Source organism: Anas acuta, chromosome 7 (genome assembly GCF_963932015.1).
Source record: "Anas acuta chromosome 7, bAnaAcu1.1, whole genome shotgun sequence".
Taxonomy (NCBI): domain Eukaryota; kingdom Metazoa; phylum Chordata; class Aves; order Anseriformes; family Anatidae; genus Anas; species Anas acuta.
Window position 1 is genome coordinate 4,208,157 of NC_088985.1, and position 18,839 is coordinate 4,226,995.

An 18,839-nucleotide genomic window follows, 5' to 3' on the forward strand; every position below is an offset into this window, starting at 1 on the left:
GTAGCGCGCGTGTGCTTGGGGAAATACGGGAGGGGGCGTGGCCTGGTTGGAAGGCGGGAACGGGGTGCGGGCGGTGGGCGTGGCCTCGTCGCGGTGGGCGGGGCTTGTTGCTAGGGGCGTGGCCAGGCGGTGACGTCATCAGGCGGCGCCGCCCGCCGGGCCCGGGCGCCATGGAGGGGAACCGGGAGGAGGCGGAGCGCTGCGTCGGCATCGCGCTGGCGGCCGCCAGGGCCGGGCAGCCCGAGCGGGCCCGGCGCTTCCTGCTGAAGGCGCAGCGCCTCTACCCCACGCCCCGCGCCCGCGGTGAGGGGGCCGCGACCGGGGAGCGGGAACCGGGGGGCGGCCGGCGGGGGGGGAGGGGGGAGCGGGGAGGCCTGCGCGGGGACTGCGCATGCGCCGTGTCCGGGCGGCGCGGGGCGTGCTGGGAAAGCGAGTCCGGGGGCGGAGTCCGGGGGCGGGGGGGGGGGCGGTGATTTTGGCCGAGTTTCGGTAATTTTACCTCACGTTCGCCTCTTTTCCCCCGAATCCCTCTAATTTTCCCCGCGTTTCTTCTAATTCTCCCTGATTTATCTTTAATTTCCCCCGGATGCTTTTAATTTTCCCTGAGATTCTCGATTTTCCCTGCGTTTCTCCTAATTTTCCCTGAATTTCTTGTATTTTTCCCTAAATTTCTTGAAATTTCCTGGTGTTTCTTTTATTTTTCCCCGAATTTATCAAATTTTACCCAAATTTATTTCAATTTTCCCTGAATTTATTAAATTTTCCTGGTGTTTCTTCTGAATTTTTCCTGAATTTCTCAAATTTTCCCCAAATTTCTTTTAATTTTCCCTGAAATTATCAAATTTTCCTGGTGTTTCTTCTAAATTTTTCCTGAATTTATCAAAATTTCCCCCAATTTATTTTAATTTTCACTGAATTTATCAAATTTTCCCCAAATTTCTCTTAATTTTCCCCAAATTTATCAAATTTTCCCCACATTTCTTTTATTTTTCCCTGAACTTCTCAAGTTTTCCCCAAATTTCTTTTAATTTTCCCCAAATTTATCAAATTTTCCTTGTGTTTCTTCTAAATTTTCCCTGAATTTCTCAAACTTTCCCCAAATTTCTTTTACTTTCCAAAGGCTCTCTTGTAATTCTCCCTGCAATCCTTTTAACTTTCTCTGGCTGCCTTTAATTTTCTTCTAATGGCTTTAATTTTCACCAAAATTATTTTAATTTCCCCTGGACTTCCTTTAATTGTTGCTGAATTCCTTTAATTTCCCCCCCAAACGTTGAATTTTCTCTGAGATTTTATATTTATTTCCCAAATCCATCTAATTCATCTTAATTTTTTTTTATTTTCCCCCAAAAATCTTTAATTTTATTCCCCAAAACCTTTAATTTTCTCCCCCAAAAGTCTTCAATTTCCCCCAAAACACCCAATTCTCTCCCCCAGGAACATTTAATTCCCCCCGCAATGACTCATTTTCCCCAAACCCTTTCATTTTTCCCCTTCCCCCGTTTAACTCTCGCCTCCCTCCCGCCGCAGCGCTGCTGGAGGAGCTGGACAAGGAGCAGCAGGCGGCGGGGGCCCAGCCCGACCCCAGCCCCGGCCCCAACCCCGGCCCCGGCCCCGGGGGGCGGCCGGGCAGCGGCGGGGAGGCGGCGGGGGAGGCGCCGCGGGGCTACACGCGGGACCAGGCGGACGCCGTCAGGAGGTGCGTGCGTGCTCGGGGGGCCTCGGGGCGGCCTCTCCCCCTGTCCTGCTGCTCGGGTCACGCTGAGAGCCCAGCCGAGTGCCAAACCCTCGCAGGATCCCTCACCCTGCTGGTGGAGATGCTCAGGATGCTCCTAAAGCTCCTGCTGCCGACTCCCAGGACACATTTATCCCGCTCAGCCCGTGGTAGTTTTTAAGTCTGAGCTAACTGGGCATGCAACGTTGCAGGGGGACGCCAAAAACCCAGCGATCCTCCAGATCCCAGCCTGCCATTTGTCATCCCTGCAGCCCCAGATCCATCACGCCCATGTTTTGGGGGCTGTGTTCTTCTGCCTGTGCCGGCAGTGCCCGAGGAGGGGCCCTTCCACCTCTCCTGGCCCGACCCGTTCTGTAGGAGTGTTTGTGCGCCAGCAGCACGGGCAGGCTGCGGGTGAGCACGTGAGAAAAATGGGTCAGCTCTGAGGAATCCGGGATGAGTGAAGCGGAGTTCACCGAGCGTCGGTCGAAACCGTTGACACATCCAAGGCAAAGCAGCTCCCGTGGCCGAAACTCACTGCCCGTGTCTTTTCTCCCGGCAGGGTAAAGCAGTGCAAAGACTACTACGAAATTCTGGGAGTCAACAGAGAAGCTTCAGACGAGGACTTGAAGAAGGCTTACCGGAAACTGGCGCTCAAGTTCCACCCCGATAAGAACCACGCGCCAGGGGCCACCGAGGCCTTTAAAGGTAACGCAGCTCCCCACCTTGTGACTTACCCGCAGCCAGCAGGTGATGCTGCTGAGCTGGGCGAGCAGGGACTCCCTAAAAACCACCTCATGATTCAGGCAGAGTGAAATAAAGCACTCAACAAATCGCTCAGGAGGAATATAGTTCCTGGGCAGCCAGGTAGCCTCAAACCAGTCGTTTTCCAGCAGCGATGCTGTTGCTTGGCACGTACAGAAGCAGGCTGCAGCAGCTGTGTCCGTCTGGGAGTAGTGCCACCCTTCTGAGGCTGCGGGGAAGGTGGCTGATTCGCCAGCACTCGTGATTTTTTTCATTTCCTTTATTTTCCGTCTTCCGCATCTTGCGTCAGGAGTCCCAGCAGGAGGAGTTTGGAAGCCCGCTTAGCTGAGCTTTTGGTTCGTGGTTGTGAGCGCTCGGTAATTGCCTGTGGGCCGGGAAAATCCCCTCTGCCAGAATAAATGCAGTAGGGTTACATGAGAACTGCGTTCAGCTGTGTGAGGGGAAATAAAGGAGCGGGCTGCTGATGGAGGCACTGTGCTGCCCTGGAACTGCTCCACTCATGAGTAAAACGAGGCCTCTTCTGACGGTAATCCCCCAAAACAGCCCCGCAGGCGCTTCCCTATGTGCCCGTACCCAAATCCTAGGCTTTTCGCCTGGGTGCCACCTGCCTGTGTGGTTCTGAGCAGCACGATGGGCGCAGCGGGGCTGGAGCAGCGCGAGATTTTTGCAGGAGCAGGGAGCAAGGCTAGCCTGCCACGAGAGCGGTGAGGGGCGAGCTCCGAGTGGGCAAATTTCGGCAGTAAAAGTCTTATGTAAGGTTTGTTCGAGCCTTTTAAGCCTTCAGTCCGTGGCTGATAAGCGCCTTGCTGTTGGCAGATAGCGAGCTGCCCCTCAGCTACTCTTTTTTAGTGCAGGGGCCAGGTTAGGCACGGAGCATCTGCCTGTGCTGTGAGCCGCTGGCCGATAGTTTATCTGCAAGCCCTCACCAGGTGGCGAAAGGCAGGTTTCCTCACCTCTAATCTCGACCAACGATGTTTGCCGAGGGCTTTGAGAAGAGCTACGTGCCGGGAGCCGTGCGTTAAGCAAGGTGCCCTTTATCCTCCAGCCTCCTCTCGTTTGCAGGGCTCGCCAAAGTCCAGCTGCTCCCTGACGGAGGGCGAAGGAGGAAACGTGCACGGCTCTGAGGGCTTGAGTTAATTTTTTTCCAACGTTGCTGTGTTAGCTCAAGTCTTGACATTCGTCTTCCCAGTGACAGCTGATAAAACATCAGGTCTGGTCCCGGGACCTTGTCCCAGGCGGCTGCAGCTGTGTTGAACCTCGTTTGCATCACTGCCTTCAGCTGGCGTTGGGCAAAGAGCTGAACCGAGCCGCTTGGAGCTGAAATCCTGACTGGGAACGAGGTGTCCTGTGGAGCTTGGTCAGCAGAAGGCTAGACGATGAACAAGATCCCAAATTGCCCCATTTTCATTGCTTAATCACACGGTGTGAAAGGACGGGCTCGTGTGCTGGAGCCAGTCCTTGTGGTCTAGCTTCCTGCCCGGCTTGTAGAAACGTTTGCTGTGCGGGCACTAATTATAACCGAGGCTCAGAGCGAGCGTACTGACACGACATCCTCCGCTCTCCAAATCTCTAATCCAAGAAGAAACCAAACACCTCGGTCTGACTGCTGGGAAAATGTTGAATCTTGCAGTTAAGCTCCTGCAAAGGGCACGGGTCCCCCTTTCCTGCCCTTAAGGCAGCAGGCAGCCCCCGTCCCGTGAGCTCCTCACGTCCTTGCGACGCGGGGAGGGGAAGGGACGTGCTCGGCAGCCACCCACAGAGGCTCCTGGGTGGGTTGGTGCCGAGGGGAAGGGGTGAACTGGGATGTGCAGGGAGAGGAGCCCAGAAGCAGGCAGTTGCCAGCGGGCTGCCTGCGTGGAAACCTTCCTGTGGAACCTGGAAATTGTGAATTTCAGAGCTTGCAGCCCACATCTCACCAGCTTTTGCTTGGGATCTTAAAGTCTCTGTCAGTGAGGCACCCTGTACTTAAATTCGGTGTAGTTCTGGTTTCAGGCTACGACATCAAGTGCACTTAATGCTAGTTTGGAATAAGATTTATCGTCGGAAATCGTGCTCTGCTGTGCTCATGGTTTGGGATCAGCTGTTCAAAAGAAGGAACAGGTTTAACGAAATGAAACGCGTCACAGCTCTGCTGCCAGCATTTGCGTAGCACCGGGTAGTTTCATTCACCTGCGGGGGTTTCTCTAGGAAGGCACACAGAAGCCATACAGCACAGCTTGGTTATTTGGGCTGATTTCAGGCCGAGTCTCTCGCTGTGGTTTCCTTCTGCCGAAGCAGCGTGCCAGGCAGGAGAGCTGTGCCGCCAAAGGCTGCTTGAGAACCTCACGTGGGTGCTGAGGGAGGCGAGCCGTGCCTGCTCGCAGGGCTCAGCGCAGCATCTGGGGCTGCGAGAAGCTAATTGCCTCCTAATTGTCCATATTTCAGCCATTGGCAACGCCTACGCGGTGTTGAGCAACCCGGAGAAGAGGAAGCAATACGACCAGTACGGGGACGAGAAGCTCAACCCCGCTCGGCACGGACACAGTCACGCAGACTTCCACCGCGGCTTCGAGGCCGACATCTCCCCCGAGGACCTCTTCAACATGTTCTTCGGGGGTGGATTCCCCTCCAGTAAGCGCGTTAAACCTCGCTGTCCCGAGAGGGCCCCGGCCCTTCCCACAGTCACGGTGCTGTAGGGTTTATTGGGCAGGGCGAGGAGTGGTGGCAGAGCAGCGCTCCTCCCCACAGCTGAGATCGGTCAGAGCTCCCCCTCACAACTGACCCAAGCACCCAGGGTTTTCTAGATCATCCAGGTGGGAGCTTGGAGAACTCGGGGCCCAGCAGGTAATTCCAGCAGAGCTGGACTTCTTCCCCAGCTCAGCAGTCTGTCTGCACGCTGGAGACGTTCACTGTTACGAGGTTGGGTTGAACGTTAGAACGAAAATGATGCACAGGCATCACGCGACCTTTCGCAGCGTTCCTGTTCTGCCTGTCAGAAAGGCAGGGCTACTCCAGGAAAACCAGCGAGTTGCCATTCTTGCTCAGTCTTTTTTTTTTTTTTTCCTTTCCTTGTTGTCCCTTGAGAATCCAGAAGCAGTTTTGCAGCTGGCCTCCCTCTTCAGCTGTAGCTTTGCCATCTAAAACGAGGAAAAGCTGCTTTTAAGGTGGAAAAACTAACAAAATTATTTATTTTTCTTTTTCCGATTGGTGTTAATCAAAAGATAAACCCCTTTGTGTGAATGCTTCCATCAGTCTCCTGGGGAGTGCCATAGCTGCTGCAGCCACCTCTGGTGAGCTGTTTGGGATCCCTCCGTGACCGCCTGTGGTAGCGGACGCTTCCTGGTCCTACATTTTAGCACACAGCCAACTTTTAGTGGTGCAGTTTTATCCGTGAGGCTGGCATGGAGTGTAACCACCATTTGTGGCTCCCTCCTAGCCAGCCAGCACCGTCTGACACGTGCTGACCCTTTTTATCCTTCTCTTTTTGCCCGCAGGTAACGTCCACGTGTACAGCAACGGCCGGATGCGATACACCTACCACCAGAGGCAGGACAGGCGAGAGCACCAGGGGGATGTAAGTGGAGAGAGAGCACGCAGGGGGCCTGAAAGTTTTTCCCAGCACACAGATCGGCTGCGAGCTGGCGGGGCTGCTTCGTGCACCAGCCCTGCTCGTTGGCACCTCCCCGTACAGAAAGCTGGGAAGTTAGCTGCCTGCAGAATTTCCACTCTGCAATTTACTGCGGGTGGCTCTCCCGGGACTCTCTTCCAGCAGGGAAAACACTGGTGTGCCTTGAATCTGTGCCACCTCGATGTGAGCTGACAGCAGTGATCCGAACTTGTTTTTAGCAGAGGAGAAGCCTTTCCTCTCTCATTTCATTCTCTGATTTTAAAAGGCAGATCCAGCTTTCAGATAATACAGATACACGTGGCTCCTCCCAGCACGTACCCCTTCTCCCTTTCATCTCCCCGTGCGAGATGGGATGTTTCTAGTTTGTGATGTGTAATTAACCAAGGAAAAAACCTTATGGCCTGAGCTATTTTGGGGTTTTCCCTCACAGAATCTGCATATGTCTCCAAGCCCTCTGACCTGGAGAAATGAAACTGTGGGACTTAACATAGCCCTGCTCTTTTAATAGCCAGTAAAATGCTTGAAAAGGAAAAGAAAGAAAGAAAAACTGGGAACTCCCCGAGGAGTTCTTCTCGAGGTTAAAGGGGGAAGCGTGCTCCAGGGGAATTAAGGCTGCGTTAGGGCTGGGAGGGAGGGAAAGCGATGCTCTGGGGTCTTGGCCTCCAGGATGGTGCTCCAGTGTGCGTTTCTGTCCCCGCAGGGTGGCCTGGGGCTGTTTGTCCAGCTGATGCCCATCCTCATCCTGATCATCGTGTCTGCGCTCAGCCAGATGATGGTCTCCAGCCCTCCCTACAGCCTGAGCCAGAGGCCGTTAGTACCCCTTGCTCTGAGCCTATCCAGCGGGGTGGGTGCTGGGGAGCTGGGCGCTCTGCTTCTCCTGGTCTTTCTTTGCTTTATCTCCTCCTGCTCCCTGGTGTCTCACAGCTCAGGGAAGGCCAAAGTGTTTCCAGGCAGGTCTTGGGGTGGAAGAGGCTGTCAGAGGGTGCTCACTGGCCTGACAGATTCGGGCTCTGATGGGGAGCCTCTGCAGCCTGCAGGAGTGAAGGCCTTGGGGAAGCTGTAGCCCAGCAGGGCAGAGATGTAGAGTTAAATCAGGGTGTGAAAAATGAAAGTCGATCTGTTCATCCTAAAATGTAATTAAATGCTCTAAAACCCAGCTTGGCTTTTGGGTTCGAGGTGAGGGCTCTGGCGTTAGCGCTTAGAGCCAAAAATGGAGCAAACTGGGGCGAGGTGCAGCTCAGGGTCGCCCTGAGAGGCTAAAGGGTGTTGGGATGTCACTTCTGTGGCTGAGGGCTACGAAACCAGGCACGTGTCTCTCTGCTTGTGAGTTTGAGGCTGGCGAGGAGGCGCTCTGTGAGGCGAGAGGGCGCTGGGTGCAGGGCAGCTCTGAGGCAGGCAGGGATTTGCTCCCAGCCTTGTCAGCTGGAACATCGCCCCCGCGCCTGATTTCCCACTTCGGCTTTGGACAAGAGGAGCAAACGAGCTGCCCCAGTCCCTCGGCCGTGTTTTTGGGGTGAGGCTGAGGGAGCTGGAGCAGCAGCGTGCTGTGCCAGCAGGCGGTGCTGCACTCTTGCTCAGGCAAAGGAACAAAAAAAATGCTGAGCTCAGCTGCTCCTTGGCAGGAAACGAGCTCGCTGTGCCCAACCCAGCGTGCCGCAGGCAAGCTGCTGAACCTGGCGAGGTTTTATTGGCACGGGGAGGTTTTAGTGCCCCTTGTTTATAGGAGGCTGTTGCTGAGAAGGGCAGAGTCGTAAAGCAACACGTGTCACTCGGTTCCCTTCGTGAACCTCTTCCAAAAATCAGGTTCCTGCTGGCAGACCCGCCTGGGTCAGTGGCACCCTGTTCAGCAGTGCCTCATCACATCTGCCTGCCCCAACTGCGCGCCTGCCTCCGGGTAGCAGGTTTCTGGTTCCTTCTGCCTCCCTTTTCAGTATTTTCACCCTGCTGGAGCGTGCAGGGGTGTGTGACTCGCTCCTGCACACCCTGCTCGCAGGCTGAAGGGCGAGCCCGATGAGTCGCTGTTTATACCTGGCTCGGGAGGCAGGCTGGCGTTTGATGCAGCAGCCAGCTGGTGTTTGTTATGGGAGACTTTGGGCACGGCTCCAGCTGGAGCTGTGCCCGATGAATCCAGTGTTTGGGCACAGGTCCTGTGCTGCGGCTTGCAGGCACGCCCCGGTGAGTGTCTCTAGGTTTGCTGGGGAGAAAATAAGAACAAGGTTTTGTCTGAAATGCAAATCCAAGGGGGTAGGGGTAGGGTACGGCTTCTTTTCCACCAGAAAGGCTTCTCCTCTCCCGAGCTGTGAGGCGCTGGGGGCGGAGGAGGATGGGGGTGATGCGTGTGGGCAGCGATCCTTGGCGAGGAGCCACGGGGCTCTGGCTGTGCCCTTCAGGTGTCTGACTCTGCTCTGCCTTCTCTCCGGAGCCAGGTCCGTGGGTCACACACACAGGAGGGTGACGGAGCACCTGAAAGTCGTCTACTACGTGGCTGAGAACTTCGCCGAGGAGTACACGGGCAGCAACCTGAAGAACGTGGAGAGGAGCGTGGAGGACGACTACATCGCCAACCTGCGGAACAACTGCTGGAAGGAGAAGCAGCAGAGTGAGTGGCGTGGGCTCGGGGGCAGAGGGGTTTGGCTGCTGCAGCAAAACCCAACCGAGCTGCGCTGAGGTTGCAGTTTAACACCACGTAGGCACACTTTGCAGCCTGCCGAGCGGCGAGCCCCTGCTGAGGGGGCTCCGCGCTCCTAACGCCGCGCTTCTCCCGTTGCAGAGGAAGGGCTGCTGTACCGGGCACGCTACTTCGGGGACTCGGAGCTGTACCAGCGGGCGCAGAAGATGGGCACCCCCAGCTGCAGCAGACTGTCAGACGTACAGGCCTCTCTGCACGGATAGCCGCCGCCGGCCCGCTCGGCGGAGCTCTAAGTACGAGCCGGTGGCGCTCCTGCGGTGCTCTTAATACTGAAATCTCTGAGGCACAAGTCTTCCCCAGTCTCCTCTGGACGCGCGCACGTAGCGGGGGGGAAGCAGCCCCCCTCTGCCAAGCCTGTGCTCCCGGCCGGGGAGATTGATGCTGTTTAGTTTGCATGGCAGCGCCCCGGCTCTCTCCAAGCTCGCTGCTTTTGCTGGCGGTGGTTCTCGAGGAACAAAGCGAAGCCCCGGGCGTGCTGGCGACTCGGCCGAGCTCCTGTCAACTGCACGCCTGGGCTGGCTCAAGTGTTTTTTTTTTTTTTAACCTTATCTTGCCACGCCTTTCCCAGCCATGGCAGCCAGCCACCGCCTCTGAATGAACCCTTTTTGTTGCTTTATTGTCTGTTTCATTGAAAAAGTCGTCACCTGTGGCACTAAAGAAGCGTGGTGACGGGGAGCGGGCTCATAGAAAACATGTTCCTTGCCCCTATCTGCCTTCCCCTGACACTGGAGGAGAACAAAGCAGGGGGTTGGAGTTCACAGCGGGTTGTGGGAGCAGCTTCATGTGTCCACGGGGAAAAAAAGAGGCTGAGGTGGAGGACAGGTGGGTCGGGGAGCTGGGGGTAGGGCGAGCCGGATAGTGCAGGTGAGGGCAGAAGCGCTGGGCCACGGGGGAGCTGATGAAGGCTCTTGGGCAGAGCCTGGAGTGCTTTTTGTGCCCCATTATCTGGGCTGATTTCACCTGCCAGACACTCTGAGGGTGGCCCCATCTGGCCACAAAGCCTTTTGAAAGCAGTTTCTGTACAAAATAAGTTGAAGGGGAAGCTTCAAGCACCAAGTTTTAGTTGTATGGACACTACTGAGCCTTACAAGGACTTCTTGGGGGCGCTGAGCATCCAGCTGGCTGACTCCCAGACACGAGTAAAGAGGTTCAGCAGTGGGGCTGCTCTTTGTTTTCACCCTCCTTGCCTCGCGGAGCATGTCTGAAAGCCTGAAGGCCCTCAAAGCAAATCCTCGGGGTCGCGTTTGGCCCTTTTTTGCCTGTACCCCATTCTTGGAACCGCTCTTTTCTCGCTTTTCCCACTCCTCTTCTCACAACCGCGCCTCCTCTCTCACGCCAGCCCGCTGCTGCCCACCTGCCTCCCTTCCAGGGGAGGAATTCGGAGGAATTGGGCACCGCTGCATGCCCGTGGCCTGAGCAGAGCCTCCCAAAACGTGGGGCCGGGTGGGGTGGCGGCGTGCCGTGCTGCCCCCCGGCACTCACACCCTTACTGCTTTTGTCCCCAGACTGGAAACGCCTGAAGACTCTCGGCGAAGCGCACTGAGCCCAGGTGGCGGACTTTGTGTTTAAGGAATCAAACCCGATATTAAAATGGAATCGGAGAATTAGCAACGCACAACTGCCCTCTTTCTTCTCTCTGCCCGTCTCCGCCGTCACGACGTCTCAGGCAGCACTTAGGACAGGAAGCAGCTGCCCGTCCTCCTCCTCCTCCTCCCCTTCCAGCACCACCGGCCTGGTTGCTCCCAGGGTCCCACAACCGTCGGGACAAGCGCGTGGCCTGGAAGGTGAGAGAGCCAAAAAAGCAAAGCCACGGAGCAAAAGGAGACCCTGGCGACTGCGCTGGAGAGAGAAATCGGACAATTTGGTGATGAAACTTTCAACAAAAAGAAATATAATCTATTTAGAATTAATTTATAGCTGTATATACGGTGTACTTTTAAACTATGCAGGGGTTGGGTGATTAAATTATTTTGTTCTCTGCCCAGCTTGGCCAGCGGGGAAGCGGGCAGTGTCTCCTCCCGGGTGTCCCCCTCTGCCTGGCACTCGGAGCTGAAATCACTTTGCGGTTACTGCACTTGGCTTTCTCGAGGACAGCGGCGCTCCGTGGCTGGGGATGCCGATGCCTGCCTTCTGGGCTGTAATAAAAGCATTTCCAAATCTGCAGGGGGCGAAAAGCAATTCCTGAACCTGCCCGGATTTGCACTTTGGGTTCGCAACGTTGGCAGAAGCTTCCGCAGGTCAACTGGAGCCGCATTCAGCGGAGGAAAGGATTGTCCTGGATGGTTTTAGTTCATCTGTTGTTCGCTTGATGTCTGTGTGTAACCCTTTTTTTCTTTTTTTTTTCCAGTCTGCTTTTAATTTTGCCTCGTAATCAGTGTGCAGCTTTCTGCCTGTAAGCAGGGCTTTCCACGAGCTGTGTCCCTTTGTTAATTACTTTGTCCTGCGCCCAGCAGCTCTCCTGTTTGCAGCGTGGCCGTGGCGTGCTGTTGCCTGCGTTTCTTCGGGCAGACCTACGAAATGCTGCTGTTGGTACAAAACTGAGCCCTGCATCGCCTCTGCCGAAGGAAACGTCGCTGGGGGAAGGTCCCCTTGCACCCCGTCCCCTCGGCTTTGCTGGCTTGGTCAGGCGGGACCTGGATGGGAGCGTGAGCCGTCTGAGAGGTGAACGTGGGATAAACTGGATCCCTTTTTGGCCCCGACAGTTAATTTTTGCCTAAAGGCTTTGCCTGTGAGAGCCATCCCCTGGCACCCCGCGGTGGTTGGGTGTGAGGACTGGGAGCTCAAGCAGCGAGGTGGGCTCCTTCCTTCAGCGTTAGAAGCCCGCGTGCTCTGTCCTTGGCTCTTTGTTTTGCAAAGCATCAGCCCTCCCGCTAACTCAGCCTTATTCCACAGCCCCCACAGCATGGACTTGATTCTAGAAGTTTTCTTTTTCCTCCTTTTGTTTTATTGTTTTGTGTTTTTTGTTTTTTTTTGTAATGGTACCTCCGTCTGTGGACGGCACGGGGTGGAAGCACGGCGTGTTGATATAGGCACGGCCACGTGCAGCTCGTGGGGGTGGGGGGGTTAAAAGAAAAAACACGTGTGCAAGAGGTGCTGAACGTCCTGCGGGACGGCGTCCCTCGCCCAGGGCCTGCCCGCACAATCCTTGGGATGTTTCGAGTAGGTTTCCGTGGATAACGCGAGCGGGAAAGCGCAGATCCTAACGGGTGCTCCTGGAAGCTGCATTTCTTGATTTAGAGTTAATTATCAAATTGTACATCTATAAATAAATGTTTATATCGTGAAAGGCTGCGGCTGTGCTGCTGGCGTGCAGATCCCTGGGCGGCAGTGGAAGCGGCTTGGTAGGAAACGAGGCCGGAGCAGAGGCGCTGTCCCCAGGAGCAGGGGAGCGGTGGCGGCCACCAAACTGCTCGCAAAGCAGGTAACTCCCTGGTTACTTCGTGTGTTTTATTTTTTGACTACAGCAAGGCAGAACCGCCAAGCCCCAGCGCCTGAGGAGCTTCGTGTGAGAGGGAGGGGGCGTGAAGATGCTGGGGTGAAAATGGAGAGAAGGGGAAGGCCGAAACACGGCCGCGGCCCCGACCCTGGCAGGAAGGGCAGCCTCACGGCTCTGTTCTGCGTCCCGGGGCTGGCCTGGGTTGTGTTTTTCTTTCCGTAATTGTGCTTGGGAAGAGACTTGAGTCAACAGGAGCCTCCCTGAGCTGGCACACGTTCGTCCCCCATGTGCAGACCGCAGTGAGCAAAGGCAGGGAAATCTCACCAAGGCTGACCAAAAAATGGCCTTTTTCACCCCAGCCCTGTGCCTTCAGCTGCCCCTTTTCCTCCACCCGAGCCTGAGCTGGTTTTTGGGGGGTGCATCATTTTCCTCCCAGCATTATCCTTGTCCTCCAGGCTTCTGAAGTGGGGAAAGCGGTCTTGTATGGTTCTAAAATGTTGGGAAAAGCAGATGCAAGCCCAAAAGCTTGGCCCAAGCCCCTGCTCTGAGACACGTGGAGAAAAAAATATAAAATAAAAGCCCAGCATCACCCTGAATCCCCCTGGAGGAGCAAACTGCTGCTATTTAGGATGGGATTATTGCTAGTGGCTGCTAGCAGCTTGCTAACAGCCGATTCTGTGCGAGCAATTAAATTAATAACTTAATATCCCAATTTGTAGCCTCTCCCGGGTGGGTTGGAAGCCAGAGCTGGTTACCAGGCGCTGCGCACGCACCGCTCTCCCTCCCAAATTTCGGCTCCTGCGGCTGACGGGGTCAGCCCCGGGGCTGTGCTGCGAGCGGGGAGGGGAGAGATCGAATAGGGGCAGGCAAATTTCCCTATTCTCCCCGATTTTCACCAAATTCTGAGGTCTCCGTCGCTGAAGGCCTGCGGGTGCTGCGGAGGGCAGCCGGGTTTTGGCCGGCCCCAAACCAGCCCCGCCGTGTCCTCGGGGGCCCCCAGCCACCCCTCTGCCCGCCCTGTCCCCACCGAGCGGCTAAATAAAGCCCCGCCGGGGCCTTCTGGCACCTTCCAGGGAGCCTCTCGCTGCCTGCCCGCCCCCGGGGCTCACGGAAAGGGCACCTCGCTATAAATAGGGGCTGTAAACGGCTGGGCTACGGGGCTGGAGCTGTGCCGGGGATGTTTGGGGTGGCTGCGGGGCGTTCAGGGTGCAGATGGGTTTGGGTTTGCCAGGCTTTTTTTTTTTTTGGGTGTTCTGCGAAGCCTGGAGCTCGTTCCTTGTCAGCAGCTCTGAGAAGTGGCACCGCGACAGCACTGGGGGCTGGCAGGGCGCGGGGTGAGCCCCTGCTGGCGTGCGCGGTGTAAAAATAGGTGGAAAAAGCTAAAGATAGCAGCCGGGATGCCACTGACACCGCGGCCGGGGCCGTGCCTGCTCTGTCCCGTGACAGCAGGGCCAAGAACTGCCAGTTCTGCAGCGCCTCGGCTGCTCCAGCTGGGGTTTCGCGAGCTGGGGCACCTGCCAGAGGGATTTTGGGCTGGTGCCACGGCCTCCCTGACCCCAAAAACGGGGCTGCCCTCGCGTGGGGACAGGGAGGAGCGAGCCCAGCTCAGCAGCCCTTGGAAGTGCCCAAATTTTTGGACCTGGAGGGGGAAGATGCACTCAGCAGCGTGGCTGCAAGGAGGCTCAGGAGTGTGTCTAAGGGAAGTGCTGCCTGCACAGACCAGGGCAGGTCTCACAACCCCACCACCACCTTCCCCACCACACCCCTTTTCCCAGACGCTCCCGGTTTTGTCCCAAATTCCCCCCCAGCCGCTTCCTTGTGGCTGCGGGTGACGGGGCGCTGCCACCCCAGCCTGACTCAGCCCTGCCTGAGTCACGGCCCCGTGCCCCGGGCCGCTGCCCCTTCCTGCAGTGGGAACGGGCCGGGATTCCCACGGCTGCGGGGCACGAGGGGGTCGGGGTCATGGGGGAGGCGGTTGCATCATCCCCCACAGCCCAGGGAAGACAGGGAGGCAGCAGGTTATCAATCGAACCGGTTTTATTAGAAAAGTAAAAAACACAATTGCATAGGAAGTCTTGCACTTGAACATCAAGTGTACGAGTGTCAACTGTAACCAACGGAGCACGCGCACGGGGGGCACTGGTGAGGGGTCCTGCCCTCCGTCCACACAGCCCCCGCACGCCCCTCTCCCCCCACAGCTGCCGGCGGGGGAGTTTTGTCTTTGATCCAGGCCCCGCTCCGCCGTCACTCCCCCCCCGACGTGCGCCCTCCCCCAGAAACCCCATTGATTACAATCGCTGTTACAAAACACACACACAAAGAATTAACCGGGAGGGGAGCGCCTGCCCCCGCGGCAGCCCCGCTGCCGAGCCCAGGAGTGCAGTCACCGCCACCAGCCTACAACCACGGAAGTGAGGCGAGCACCGAACGGCCCCGCGCCCGCCTGGCAGGGCCCCCGCCTGCCCCAGCTCCGTCCACCTACGCCCTACTCCAGCCTAACCTAAACTACTGCGGCCAGCTCGCTGAGTGACAGCTCCTCCGAAGCACTTGGGTGAGCCGGGTCCCCTTCAGCACTCCTCGATGAGCAGCTGCTCGGAGCTGTACAGCTTCTTCTTGATGACCCTGAAGCCCGTGCTCAGCTTCAAGGCCTGGCTGAAGCCCGGGGTGAAGGCGGGCCCCGAGGCGAAGAGTCCCTGGATCTTGGGCCAGAGGCGCGAGTCCAGGCGCAGCACCAGGGTGAGCTGGAAGGTGGGCACCACGGCGGGGTCCACGGCGATGTGCCCCACGTCGTGGCAGGCCTTGCCGTGCTCCACGCAGAGGTCGAGGAGGGCCCCGCGCAGCCCGCAGGGCTCGCTGCAGGCCAGGCGCAGCAGCTCCGTCCTCACCTGCGCCACGAGCTGGGCCGGCATCAGCAGGCGCGAGCAGCGCCGGGCGCCCAGCGGCGCCTTGCCCAGGGTGGCCTGCACCAGCTCCAGCAGCTGGGCGCACAGCACCTCGTCCTCGGGGTCGTGCAGCAGCAGGTCCAGGTCCGGCAGCGAGGCCTGGTCGGCCGAGTCGGGCTCTGTGGAGGACAACGGGTCAGCACCGGGCAGGCACAGGGGCTCCCCGCCACAATGGGGGCGGCGTGGTGCTGCTGCCCCCCTCCCCTCCCCCCACAGGATCCCCTCAGGGCCTCCCCCCTCAGCGGGCCCCCACCGCCTCAGCAGGCCCCAGCGCCTCAGGGCCCCCCCCCCGCCGCCTCCTGACGCCTCCCGCCGCTCACCTCCCTCCGAGCCGGAGGCGCTGCCCAGCGACTCGCAGTCGGAGCTCTCCATGCGGGCCCTGTCGCCGCCCGCCAGCCGCTCCCACAGCCCGGCCATGACGAGGGCTTTGGCAGCGCCGCCGCCACCGCTGCTGCTGCCGCGCGCACCCCTCCGCCTCCTCCCGCCCGCCGCACCGCTCTGAGGCAGCAGCCGCCGCCGCCGCCGCTTATATAGGCGCGGCGCGGCAGGCCACGCCCCCCGCCGGCCTCCTCCACCAATCGCAGCGCGGGGCACGTCCGCGGCGTCTCTCCTGCCCGGTGACAGCGGGCACGCGCCGCCCCTTCCCCCTCCCCCCCCCCCCCTCCCGGCCCCTCGCCTCAGGGCCCGGCCGGCCGCGGGCGCTGGGTCCCGCCGGGCGCCGCGTCCCGAAATTTGCCCAAAACTCGGCGTTTTGGCCAAAAAACCGCCCGCTCTCGCCTTCCCAACCTCGGCAGGGCTCTGTCCCGTGCCGGCGGACCGGGAGCTGCCGTTTTGTGGGGGCCAGGGGCAGCGCTGCTTGTCACAGCCAAAAAAACTCCAAAATGCCCTAAAAAGTGTTTTTTTAACCACAAATTGTGATGTTATTCCCTCAGCAGTAGGGGTAAACACCCCCCGACTCCGTGTCCCCAGGGATTTGGGTGCTGTGCGTTCGCACCCCTGCAGCACCAGCCCTGGGAACAGCCCCGCTAAAAAAGGGCTAAAAAGGGGCAAAAATGAGGTGGTCCCTGCCCCAGCTGACAAAAATAGGCAGTGGTGTTTGTGCTGTATGGCAAAACGGGCTCATACGTGCCTGGAGACGCTGAGGTGGTGCTGGGGAGCTGGGTTTTAACAAAATTCACCTCAGGGTTTCCCCCCTCCTCAGTCCCAAGCTGCCCGTCCAATAGACTGGGAACAAAATGGGGTCAAAACAGGGGAAAACGGCAAAGGAGTGAAAAAAAGAAGAGTAATAGGGACCACATAAGCTAAAAATAAGCTTAGGTTCAAACACAGCCCCCCCCCAGCTGAGCGTAAATACTTTGCTTTCTTTGGCAGCACACCCCCCTGGCTTCTCTGCGGCCCCCCTGCAGCGGAGCCCCAAAAGCGGTGGTTTTGGGCCCAAAATCAGTGCGTGGCGGCGCCTGCCCGCCCTGTTCCTGAGCACGTAGCGGGGAGCGAGCCTGGCCAGGAGGCTCCCGCGGGACGGGCTGTGCCGGAGCTTGTCCCGGACAGGCTGTTCCCGGGGAGCTGGGCTCCATCACGCCACAGCTCCGCGCCGCGGGGGCCAGCCGGGGGGGGAAGCCGTGCAAGGGGCTCGGCGAGTGCCTCGGCGCACGTCCACGGGGCGTGGGGCTGGGATCCTGCCCCCACGAGGGGCTGCTGACACCCCCAGCCCCCAAAAGTTGGGTTCGGGGGGATTTCGGCTTGATTTCTGCATGCTAAATGGCGTGGGGTGTGTGGGGGGAAAGGGCTAAAGGACTGCCAAAAAGCTGCTTGGGGAGATGGCAGTGAAGCAGGGGGATGTGGAGAGGGGGCATGGTGCACCCCCTCTGCCCACGAGCACCCCAAAATGTGCCCCACGGGGCCTGCTGGCACCCCACGGCGCTGGGTTCGGGCCCGGCGCGTGCCTTGGCCCTGGTGAAGGAGGCGGGCGCGGGGCCGTGCCGGTACATGGCGTTCTGCCGCCGGCACCCACAGGAAAACCAGCGAGCAGCCCTGAACGAGGCTCTTTGTTCGTGGTTTCTTGCTGTTTTTTTTTTTTTTTTTTCTTTCCCTTTCCACTCCCCTCCCCGCCTCAACTTTTTGCTCCCTTCCCCCTCCGCTCCCAGCTGCGGCCAAGGCTCCGAATTTTCAGCCCATTTCAGCCCCCCTCCAAGCTGCGGGCACGGGGCACGGTGCTACCAAACCCCACGGAGAGGTCTGGCCGTCCCCACGGCTGCCCCACAGCTGCACGAAGCAGAAATGGGGCTCTCCAGGAGTTTCCCAACCCGTGCTTGGAGCAGAGGGAGCTCTGCAGCCAGCCCTCCGGTTCTCCTTACATAAAGTGTTTACCGAGCGGGAGGAGGGCCGGCCCCACAACATGTTTTTGCCTTGGTCATACTGTACACGATGAACTTTTCACTTCCTCCCAATAGCTCTCACACACACACACACACACACACACACGGCTATTTTGGTGCTGCACACACACAAACAAGCCGTGTACGGCGGGGAGCAGCGCTTGTTCCTTGGGGCTGCTCGTTCCAGCCCCCGCAAACACCAAGGAACGGCTGAAAAACATGGGGAGGGAGCGGGGAAAGGGGCTGTGCGGGGCTCAACGGGGGTAAATCTCAGCCCCAGGGGGCTCGGGACCCTTTGTCAGGCACTGAACAAGGGAGATTTGGCTACCTGAGCGCTGCAAAATCAGCGCTCGGTGTGGAGCCTGCTGCAGGCACCGATGCCCTGACACCCCCGCAGCTGCAGGGGTGGAAAAGTTTAATTTCATGCAAGAAAAACCCAAGGTTTTGTTGTTGTTTTTTTTTTTCTTTTTTTTTTTTTTTCCGTTTCCAGCTGTGCTGCTCGCAGCACGTAGGGCGGGCGAGGCTCAGCCCCAGCGGGTGTCGCAGCCCGGCCATACGGGGGGGGCTTGGGCCAAGGTGGGGTCGGGAGGCTCGGGGGGAAAAGGATGAAAACAAGCTGGTTTGGAACAACCACGCTGAGAATTAATAAGCTCCCTTCTTTCCCAAACCCACCCCAGCTCAGATCGAGCTGGGAGAGCAAATCGGCTCCTCGGGTGAGGGTCACGCTGAGTAAGAGGAGAAAATCTGGCGAAGAGGGCACATCCCGTGCTTTTTGTAGGGTTTTCTGCTACCTGTCACCTCAGTGCCCCTCTGCGAGTAACGCAAAGTTGGCTCCGACGCCAGGAGTGATTTATAAACAGACCCAAAAGCAAAGCGTGGCCGCACACTTTGCCTCCTTGCTGTCGTTACCACAGGGCGCTGGTGAAACTGCTGAAATCTGTACAGCTTTGGTCGCCTCTCGGTTTCAATCCAGATGCGGCTGAGCTGAAATCGCCGAGTTAAAATACAAGAAAAAAAGCATCTGGTAAGCAAGATAATGAAAACGGAAAAATCAGGCAGCTGGAGGAGGACATCGTGCAGCACAGATCCTATCCCCCTGCTGGCTGATACATGGCAAAGGAACAGGCTGAAATGGGTTCGCCAGAAAACAGAAATCCTGCTCTCCTGCAGAACAGCCCTGAGGTGCAGATGGAAAACAAGAGGGCTCCAACGGGTGGATTTAAGCGAGGGTTGTCTGCTCGTGGAGTTAAGTCGGGATTAAAAGCTGATTTAACCCAATCCACTTCTGAGCATAAAGCAAGCGTGCCTCGATTT

General features: G+C 58.0%; 2 protein-coding genes across 2 annotated transcripts; one reads left to right on the forward strand and one right to left on the reverse strand.

The window, feature by feature from the left end:
- Positions 1–98: 98 nt before the first annotated feature.
- On the forward strand, positions 99–12,058 carry DNAJB12 (DnaJ heat shock protein family (Hsp40) member B12). Its single transcript, XM_068688417.1, has 9 exons — positions 99–303; positions 1,528–1,696; positions 2,274–2,419; positions 4,901–5,086; positions 5,950–6,029; positions 6,784–6,893; positions 8,510–8,682; positions 8,854–9,005; positions 10,278–12,058. The coding sequence occupies exons 1-8, from the start codon at positions 171–173 to the stop codon at positions 8,973–8,975; spliced, it is 1,119 nt and encodes a 372-aa protein (XP_068544518.1). The 5' UTR covers positions 99–170; the 3' UTR covers positions 8,976–9,005; positions 10,278–12,058.
- A 2,169-nt stretch (positions 12,059–14,227) lies between these two features.
- DDIT4 (DNA damage inducible transcript 4) lies at positions 14,228–15,660 on the reverse strand. Its single transcript, XM_068688421.1, has 2 exons — positions 15,471–15,660; positions 14,228–15,269 (listed from the first exon to the last, which is right to left on the reverse strand). The coding sequence occupies exons 1-2, from the start codon at positions 15,565–15,567 to the stop codon at positions 14,776–14,778; spliced, it is 591 nt and encodes a 196-aa protein (XP_068544522.1). The 5' UTR covers positions 15,568–15,660; the 3' UTR covers positions 14,228–14,775.
- Positions 15,661–18,839: the final 3,179 nt, after the last annotated feature.